Here is an 11317-nt window from a genome sequence, read left to right on the forward strand (position 1 = left end):
AAGCAATTTTTCAACATTCTGCCCATGAAGTGAATTTTCTAGTTATTTGATGTGAATACTTGCACACCACACCTTATACCCAAAGGAAACACGTATAAGCCCCCCCCCCCCCCCCCCCCCCCTCAAAAAAATGATTCTGGTTCTTGACATTCAGCAAAAGTGATGCGCGGCGCGGTTTTCTTTCTTCCCTTTTTTATTCTTAACAATGCTGGTTTGGAACTATTGATACAACAGTTATTGTCTTTTATCACTGACTGCATAATACTTCCATTTTCTGTTTAGCATTTTTGGACATGCAAACAGGGATATCAAGGATAGCTGTACTGATAAGTATGTAACCCCACAAAAATGCCATGACACGCAAGTTCACATCTGAGATGATGCACGCAGTGACCAGAAACAGTGATTTTTTGGCCTAACAACAGTACTAGTAAAAAGTTTGGTGACCTATTGACAACTTGTGTCATTCTCAGAGGTGTACGACAACTTTGATAGTCATCATGACAACAACGATGACCTTCTCAGCACGTCGAGACTAGACATACCATAGCAGTGCTTAAACTAGACCATGGACTTTTTGTAAGGAGGAGGCATATTATCAATGATCGATACATTATGATCAAAATACAATGAAAATGCGTTTTCATTGGCCATCATTTCATGTGCCTGTCATCCAAGTACATCAGTTGAGATATTGAAACTTTGTTGCAAAGTTCCACTGCACAGTTGTCTTTGTAATTTGTAAAACAAAGTCATAGTCTGGCCTTACTCATGTCACTGTGTCCAACTGGATTTGACTGCAATTAAGCTTGTTTCAAAGTGACAGACCCGACATTGCACGCCAAGTACTGACTGAATATTATGTCCCAGTCTTTGGTAGTCCATATGGGCTACCATTTCATGGGTTTTGGTAGCCCCAAGGAAAAGTTGGTAGTCTGTGGATGCGGGACTATAGCTAATATTGGGTCCTTGAGCATTTCATAAACTCATTATATTTAACTTTCCACTGTTGGATAGAGAGGTGGGCTATCCATAGCGGAAGGATGAGTGAAAAATATTTTGCTGTATTGGTGCCACAGAAAAATCACTGTATGACAGGTCTTCTGAATGACTACAAGGCCTTATGAGCATCTTTTCAAGAACAGATAATGCATCATTATGTGAATTGGGAAAACACATACATACGTGTTTTGAACTCAGACAAGAAAAAATGAAAAAAACAAAGTAAAATATTTATGAACCTGTAATATATTGACCTTTATTTATATATATATATATATATATATATATATATATATATAATATTATATATATATATTATATATATATTATATATATATATATATATATATATATGTACTCTTTCGCTGTTGATTTTGTAAAACCTTTATTGTACTTTACGATCAAGATCCCAACTGGGATACGATTTCAATAAAGGCTGACTTATTACTTTACAAAATATCACTCAAACAATTCTTGTAGTCAGTCAGTATTTACAAATACATTGACGTTTATGCAATAAGATCTTGATATTTTTGTCCTTTCTGTTCAGGTCCGTATTATGGCATACTCTGTCAATGAGTTCACCTTAACACCCCTCCCTCCCCCCCCCCCCCCACACACAACAAACCATTTCTAGCCTCTATCCAAACTACTCAATAAGGTAGTATGTACCTCAAAAGTGAAAGACTTAAACTTTTGCTCAAACTTTCCTCAAGGAATATTTCAGCCATTCTCTTTAAAAATCAAACTAAAAGTTGGGGGTCACAGTGCAAATTTTAGTACCAGAGAACAAATTACCAAAGATTTACCGATATTTGAAATTCACTCACTGAAATTCAGTGTTAACTCTATGGAGAAAAATAAAATTTTTGATTTTTCAAAAAACTAAGATGTGAAAAGTCTTACACCAAGAGCTTTAAAATGATCCCCCATAAGTGGTAGATAACAAAAGAATTGTAAAAATTTGAGGGTCCTAATATCTCCCTGAGGCACATTCTAACTTAACATCAAAAATTTCTGCACTCATGTCAGACGTTGGATATCTGTAAATGTTTATGCATCAGCACTCAGTCAATTTCTTGCATCAGTCAAACAAACAAAAACAAGATATTAGTATTTGCACTTTTTCTAATACCTTTTTATTTCATGCACATTCCTTACAAAGATTATACTTCAAACTACAAGTAAACTGTAGAAATGTTTAAATATGAAAAGTACAAATCATTAGATAGCCTCTTATGTATGAAAAAACTAAAAAATATATACCATGTGATTTTACAGCTTGGTGCAAGGAAGTTTTTGTTTATGTTGAAAGATTTCAAGGCTGCAATGCTTCCATGACAGTTACAATGATGTGCAAATTACAAAGTGTGAATTTGGATCAAGTACATGTGTCTCTGAAAACGATCCAAATGCAACCTTTGGACAGAAAATTACACTGCAGATGATACCAGGCACTTCCAGCCACCACAGAAAACAGCAAGGTTCATTATCATGTGTTTACTATCTACATATAGAGATCTCCATATAATTCTGCCTTGAAAATTAATTTGATCAGAATAGAAAGAATAATGTTGATAAAGGTAAGAATTATGTCAACCTTACCAATAACGCTTTTATTGATGTAGACTTGTGTTAAGATCTTTACAGAATTTCTAAATTTTGTTTTTCTGCTGGGTTTTCTGGGCTAGTTTGTCATTTCGTTAATGTAGCTTGTGAAAGTATCAACTTTCCCAGTTTGACCCCCACTGTTCATACCAAAGATAACAACAACATTGAAAATAATAAGGAGCTAAACCACGTTACTGATATTAAATGGTTTGTACTATTCGAAACATGAAAATGGAATTAAAATTGTGTCATGGAGCCTTGCACGTTTACAGTGCATTTCACACCCTCTAAAATTTTCAGCTTGTTTGTGAAAAGAGACAGACATGACATTTTTCATCAAACTGCATGGCAACAACAGTTTTATGCAAACTAATTAAACCATAATGAGGGTCAAAGTTCACTGGGTAAGAAGTGACTCCAAACTCCAGTTGAGTGAATAGTTGACAGCAAAAAAATCCAGAAAAACCTACACTGTGGATTGTAATGCTTCTCTGAAATTACAAATGTTTAGTTTGGTCAAATTTACAAGGTGACATTTCAATGATAAAAGGCAGACATAAGTGCACTGTATTGAAATTTCAGAGCTTTCAATGTTGCAGTGTATCCTGGGAATGACATATCAACAGAAGTTTTCTGAGTCACATCACTAAACCTCAATTCTCAAAGGTTATAATAACAATTTGTTTTCTCTCCATGGTTTAGCTGCTACTCTCTGTTAAACCTTAAGCAGAATACAGATGTGAAACTAAAGCTGTATGATTGTGACACAAAGGGTGATCTCTGCTGATCAACATACTCTGCTAAACACAGAGGCCTAAGGTTAAAGATCAAATCTCAAGCATAAATTTACAGTGTTTTGTGTAAAATTTGATTTTTAAAACATAATGAATCAAACTTTAAATGGCAAGTTTAGTTTAGAACAGTATGTGGAACAAATAATGGTTTTCACCAATATATATATTTTACAAATTTCACAATAACAAGTTTTTATTGTGAAATCTCATGTATATGGGGAAGAAACATTTTCAAGGTTGCGGCATCCTCTGGTTCCACAAAATACAGAAGTTGTACTGTCAAAAATTGATGAACTTCTGTATTAACGCTTCTGCAATAATCAACTTTTATCATCAAGAAACTAACAACTCTAGCTTTAAACTGCAAGTATTTCATCATAGCGTGGGAATCATATGTTAAAGCTAAATCAATGTTTTTTAAAACTACATTGAATAGAACAGGCTCTGATATAGCTGGCCGTCATTTTGAATACCAAAAAGTTTCAATGTTGTTTATCTGTTTATAATACTTGTCCCCTTATCTTAAATGCAATGATTGTGCCGAAGAATATATCTTGTGTCAATCATGTAGCAAATCTGGAAATGAAAAGAAGAAATGCTAGCCAAGCTCTTTGATTCATTCAATTTGACTATTAAACACTAAACATTCGTTAAGACTGTTTAACGCTGAAGTATAAAAGTGATTTAAGTGCCATGTCTAGGGCCACTGTGTAATTATCTGAAAATTTTCAAAGTGAAGGCCTCAAGTCAAATATAAATGCCGTAAACTGAAAAATAACACTGAATCCAATGATTTACTCAAGCAGTGAAGGAAATTCTTGGAAAATAATGACCAGATAAAGGGTGAGGTAACCACAAAAAGTTCCCTGACCAAGCAAAAACTGGTTCCTGTCTTGATAATTGTGCCTTGCATGATACAATATACCCAGTATATCTCACCTCTGACCTCTGCAAACTAAGATTTGATAATTATTTCCACCAATCCACTGCCTGGCCAAAAATTTACCTGCCACAGCTCTGGCCAGGTGGTAATTCTTACTTTGATTCAAGACATAAAAACTTATACAAATTGTAAATAGAATTTCCCTTTCAAGGAGGTGAGCTTACTTTGCTACAATGGCATTCATTTGCTTTGCTAAATCAACATACTTACGTTTTATTAAAGTTCTATACGTTAATTTTAACCCTAACATCCAGCATAAATCAAGTGTGATCAATTCAAGTTGTAATGACAGAAGTAGAAAATACAAAGATAAAACACCATACAGGATTTGCCGTTAAATGAAAACCTAGCATAAACCTTTACAAATATATGTTGTACGTTGTATTTTATACATCAGTTGATTCTGTACTGTATTACCCAGACAGAATGGGCCAGGCAATTTGTTTGTAGGGTAACTACAACACAATTCAATATATTTCAAATATTAATAGATTCAGTGACATTATTGACAGTGACCAATGTTGTAACACCAAACATCTAGCAAATACCTGAAAGATCGGTGAAAAATGGAACTTATACAATTTCATTTACACATGGAAAACTTTCTGGTGGAGACTTCTATGATTAACAATCATTAATGTATTCAGAATTTACCCATGAAAGCAAATATCAACAAAATCCATTCCTGAAGGACAGTTTATGACAACACAGAACATAAAAATTGTATGAACTTTTGACCTTCATTCATTGACACTTAATAGCTTGTTTGCTTCAGAGGTTGCTTGGAAAACCGTAGATCTGGACTGATATTAATAAACTATCAATTCCAATTACAAACCTGGGGTTCAATTTAGTCAGGTGCAGTAAATCAGTAACTCTACTGAGTTTTACCTTCAAAAAATCAAGTTTCATGGCAATCAGTTCTCTAAGAACACTAACAAGGCAAACCAAAGACACAGCTGTTCTTAGCAACAAGGCTATGTTGAGTATTGCCAATAAAATGCACTGGCAGAAACTAACATGCCATTCCTATGAGGGAAGCGCATGTAAATAAGTATGCTAATTTTACTGTTGCAGAAAGAGGTGATTTCCTGACCTCTGACCCCTACAGCGTATCATCTGGATCAAGGATAATACTTCTCTGTGTATTCTCTGTTCACTCTTGTATGCAAGTTGTAACATTGATAGCATATGCATATCAACAAAACAACTTTTGGTATCCAAACCATACCATGCAATGCTTTTTAACTTCAATTCTATTTGTCTCTGTGAGTTCTTTCATTTATTTTGATTCATATGCAAATGTTATGAGTCACATCGCCCATTTTTATGTTAAAAATGCAAACTACATACTCTCTGTAAACCTTTTCCTTTTTATGCATTTTACGACAAATTCTATCGTTTTATTCACATTTCATTTGGATAAAATTAGATGCTCTCTGACTGACAATGAAATTATTATTACGTGCCTTTGACTTGACTTCTATAAATGGTGTTTACTTTTATTGAATGCCTTTTAGTGACAATGACACATATTTGTCACATTATAGAAAATTTAAACAGCAATACTTCCTGTAATTTTAGATCACTTGTATTGCTCAACAATTATTAACATATCTACACGGAAAATTCTTCACGAAAGAACATTACAAACATACACAATCCAAAAATTTGAATGTTTTTAACTTTTGGGAAAGTACTTATTTGAATAACTTTAAAGAATAAAGTACCATTAAGTTGTTAGTGCATGCAAATCCTTTGTTAGACAGATGAAACAATACAAGAGATGATCATAAAAATGTAAACTTGAAAAAAAGAAAAGATGTTTTGCATTTAAGATGCATAGAAACACAATAAATTCCTTTCTTTTTGTATTGCTTTTCGTACTTATATCATTTCTGTTATGTCGATGAAAACTTTATATCAAATATTCCCAACAGCATTAATATTTATAGCGTTGGACTGACATGGTTCTGTTCAAAGTCTCCATAACACTAGTTACTGAAGGGAAAAATCTGATATTTCCATGAACTGTGTCAATGACCCAGTTACCAAAATCATTACAAAATTTGTCTTACTGACATATATTCTGTAAAATACTAACTTAACCATTTTCCATTTCCCAGATGTACTGTGCCACTATTTTTTAGAAAGAAGATATTGGGTTTAGATGGCATTAGCTTTGCTTTGCTTTTCAAGGGAAAACACTAGGAAAGGTAACTTACACCTACTTATGTTTTATAATATAAAACAACATGTTCAAGATATGGTGTTGTCAGTAGCATGGTAACAACTGATGAACTTATGCTAATAACTCACAGGCAGAATATTTTAAAGTTATGTTTGGGATTATGACATATCGCAAACAGAATATTCATTGTCTCCATTACATCATCAAATGCGCGTGTGTAATTTATGACCATGGCCTACGCCTACTATACTGTTAGTGACAACGGTGTGAAAAATGGGCGTGACCGTCGTTTGAACTGATAAACACCAGGTAAGTCGTGTGCCAGAACACGGCACACTGTTGTCTCTTGTTATCCACAATCATGAGGGAAACTACATACCTACATCTTAATGGTTTGGTATAAGTTCGTAGGTGGTGAGTGGTTTGACGAAATGGTAGTCAGACACTCCACAATGAGGACACTGCACAACCTGGGAGTATTCGCTGAAATAATTCATACCTTGTCGTATATCAATCACAGGCTGGTTGCAATGCTTACAAGAGACGCGGTTGGGGCAACATGGCCTGGCAGCAAATATATCATATTTGTACATCGTTCCTAGCTGATGGTGGCTTCCATCCCAACGTGCCTTGCAACTCTTACATATAATATTTTGACCTCCTGCTAGACAATTGACGCACACAGCGCTCAGATACATGGTTTTGTTTTCGGAGTAGACCTGCATACATCTATCGTTATGGCGTTGCGGGGTCAGGAAAAATGTACCGTCGATGAGAGGGTATTTGTCAAAAACAAGCAGATGTTGCCCACATAGAGTACATATCATGAAACTCGTTGTATAAGTACTTAACGTGGTCAGTATGACGGCTCGTATATCATCATTATCGTCGTCCATTCGGATGTGGTACGAGTTGAGTTTGTGGCTGGGTAGTGCGTTCTTGAAAGAAGTGAAATCGATGCGGCGTAGTAAATGGATGTTTGGCTTATTTGGGAACAGAACACTGCTACCGTTGTTGTTAACGTTGCTCGTAGGTGCTACAACCCCTGCGTTGACGTTCGTATTAACCGCGGTTGGCATGAGCGTGGTCGATGGCGCGGTTGTGAATCTTTGCATGTTTCCGTTGTTATTGTTTGTCGTCAGGGGGCTCACCGTTCGAGTCGCGGTATCTGCAAGTCCGTAGTTTCCCCCACTACTCAATCTAGCGCGATGCAAGTCGCTGTTGTCAACACTGCTTATGCCATGTCCGCCTTGATGCAACATGTTTCCGTTTCCACTGATTGGGAATTCAAACCTTGAGCTCGTTTTGCGGGGAGCACTTCGTGGGGATGACATGTAATCGGCGCTGCTCGGGGGACTGTGGTTTTCAGTTGAAGATGTGGAACTCTGACGTATAAGTTTGCCGTTGTTTGGTGATTGGAGAGGGCCAATTGTTTTGGTGTTGATGCTTGGTTTGTCGCCTGACTTTTTCTTCTTGCGTATTTTCTTTTGAGCGTCATCTGGATTTTTCGGAGGGATCCAGTTGAGGTCTTTGCGCAAGTGGCCCTTAGCGCACAGGCATGAGCATGCCTTCCACGCCAGGTCATAACCCTTCTTTGTCCATAGGTTCTGTCTTCGCTGCTTCTCTGACCAACTCCTCGCCCGTCCGGATGATCGTAGGAACGTGAGTACTTCATCCTCCCATACATTGAAACATTCACGGTGCATAAACTCCCCGTTGGTGCAGTCTGGATTATTACACACCACTTTAGCAACATCGTTTGGATCATGTATGTTGACGGGTTCATTATTCAGCAAGCATCCACTTGGCACAGAACATCTTACCACACTGTTGTTTTCAGCGTTTTCCTCGCCGTTGGCTTCGTTTTCCTGCTGATGCTGTTCTCGAAATTGTTGAGTTTTGATCTTCGCCTTCTCCTTTTTCGAGTAAGGCATCTTCAATGCAATAGTCGTGTGATTTTCTGTCAGAATTTGCTAAAAGGATGGCCAACTACAACGTTGTTGTTGTTGTCTTGCTGTATTTCTTTCTGAACGCATGAAGGGGCGTGGTCGGCACCTGGAAATGTTGTCATTTTCCCTTCATGATGAAGTGATTGACTCTGATTGGTTTATCGCGGAGAGAGGCCATTTAACTTACCACAAAAACTAACCATGAATAAATGTCCTTCTGTGTGATTGGTGGAGACTCGCAATCGTGCTCTTTAGGATTACGGACATTGGTTTGTCTGTACGTGAGTACTGAACATGTCGAAATGGATAACAATGTTTTGGATCTGCAAATTTAAACTGAACGAGTTTCTGACAATTCAATAAATCTGCACGAAATGCGAAAATCTCGCTGATTGTACTGCTTTGCTGTTCAAAAGGTGCTTGCGTGAATTAAATTTTATCTTACTCAATCGGGCGGAAATGTACACGAAAGACAAGGAAAGATAAATGTAGAAACTCAACAAAATGATCAGCCACGTATCACGATGTTTATTAAGTCGAATGAGTTTATAATTGTTGATTTTCTCTGCTGACAATAGTCCATGCTCTGAAGCAGCTAAAGAGACCTAAAAGCAGACAAATTTACTGAACTATAAAAAGGTAAATATATAACCAGTAGCTGCAACGTTCAATTGGTTCATGATTCTTGGCACTTTGCCAATTGATGCAACACGGCGCACATAGCTTGCAGTTGACAATAAGGTTTTGTATATAATAGGTGTCAATTCTACTTGAATTGTAACATGTGCACCCCGTCTAAATTGCAGATAATGGACGAAAGACCCGTTTCGTGACCTTATTTTATTGTTCACGAACCGAGAACAATTCCGTCAATATTTCACAGACATTGCGTAGTTACGTTATTCGTTAGACAAAATGCTATGCAGTGAACTGTGGAGGGTTTCAAAAGTAGGTCGAAGGGCCGAACGCCTTCTGTCAGTAAATATTACCGTTCCCATCTACAACGATAGCTGCCGAATCCACAGGTATAGAACTGAGATTATTTCGGTACAGGACCGTGGCAATGAGGTGTTCTTCACATGAGGCATTGACAGTGCAAGCGATATTACGTAGTCAAAATGGCTAAAACTTAAATTTTGCCAGTTGAATTTTGATTTAAAAACAAATCAGATCTGGTGCTTATACCAAAGCATTCGCTATGAGCCTACTTCAAAATGAAAGCAGCAAACTGAATAACTCGTAAAAGTTTACATGCAATGCTTACTCACTGACAGGCAAAAGATATCTAAAATGACAATTTCTCATTATTTACATAATACCTGTGATGCATTCTGCAATTTACACTTTTTGGTTCACAAGTTGCTCTGTTATCCATAGTGCTACTATTACTACTCCCAAGGAGTTGCCGTGTTGGTGAGAGGCCGGAACACAGGACAACCAGGGAGTGGTAGGGCTACTAATCGTAAAAAGGGTTCAAGGCGACTCTTAAAGCGTACGTTTCCGGGGTCCGAAATGACTGTACCTTATTAAATATGCAAGTATTAAAATGACTTGCGAAGGCACGCAAAATACTGCATATTTAGTCTATGCACGCAGGGCACTAGATGTTAAAAGCCTGAGTCCATGTAAGTTCATAGCAAAATCAATACAAGCATGGACAGCGAACATACATAAATGCTGAAAAATTACGATAATACCCACGACAGATTGGTCCGTCATACGTGTTCATGGTATTGAAATTCTATAATCGTAACGCAGGAATTATTGCACATCTTTCAGTTGTCGAAAAGGTGAAAGTCCCTTGCCATCAACATGTAAGGTCGGATTGCGCATACGTTCCTCCCTTATGCCTGTTAGGCCATGGCAATCAAATTGACTGAGTCGTTGTTCCACAGCCAACATTACTAACGACGACGATGAAGATGACGGCGACGACGACGATGATGATAATGATGATGATGATGATGATGATGATGATGAAATACGTAAGACATTCTAATCTAACGAAGGATAGAGGGAATCCATTATGAAACATGGAATCCCATGGCCGGAATTCTTTGCATGCTTAGATATATTAGTGTTTAATCTAAAATAATAGTGGATGTTATTATGCAAATTGATAGTGGGGACAATCACACGCGCCTGGACATACGCAAGTCATTCTCTAGGGAATGGCATTTGGTAATTATTTTATGTCATCACTCAACTTGGTGGTTAAAAATAATGTCCTAAATGATGAGGGATATACTCAGTAACTAATAGGGATATGGCGATCTAGTAAATTAACGAACGATTTTCGTATTGACCGTAAATGTTATCGATTGTAATGGTTGAACATTGCGGTCGGTTGTAGACATAATCATAGACCCTCGAGGGTCTATGATATAATAGTGGAACTTCATATTCGTAATTTATCCGAGTATTTGATTTTTTTAAGTACTTGGTTATTATACAATATCACGACGAGCAACACGCCGTGAAGTTTACACAGGCTCATTATACTGCCTATGCTACGGCTAATTTTCTCAAGTCGCCGATGGTTTTTACACAACTAAAACTCCCAGCGAATATGATGGCATATCTATATGAGGCGTATAAATTTGGTACAGCTCACGGAGATCCACGTTCCAGCAGTATTTAGATAGACTTCGACAATGGAAAGACAGGTAAGTTAAATCTTCATAAGCCAATTCAATAACTTCTTGATGTGTTTCTATTGTTTTCCATTTTCTGTAATAAAATGTCATTTCTTGTTCTATTCCCTACTGCCTTGTTAAGAAAGCCCATATGTGGGTCTTGTGAAACTAAAAATTTAAATACACATATA

At 36.9% G+C, this 11317-nt stretch overlaps 1 protein-coding gene across 1 annotated transcript; it reads right to left on the reverse strand.

Moving 5' to 3' along the window:
* Nucleotides 1-2118: 2118 nt before the first annotated feature.
* On the reverse strand, nt 2119-11317 carry LOC139141769 (headcase protein homolog). Its single transcript, XM_070711419.1, has one exon. The coding sequence runs from the start codon at nt 8473-8475 to the stop codon at nt 6928-6930; it is 1548 nt and encodes a 515-aa protein (XP_070567520.1). The 5' UTR covers nt 8476-11317; the 3' UTR covers nt 2119-6927.

This window comes from Ptychodera flava, chromosome 10 (genome assembly GCF_041260155.1).
Source record: "Ptychodera flava strain L36383 chromosome 10, AS_Pfla_20210202, whole genome shotgun sequence".
In the NCBI taxonomy this organism is placed as follows: domain Eukaryota; kingdom Metazoa; phylum Hemichordata; class Enteropneusta; family Ptychoderidae; genus Ptychodera; species Ptychodera flava.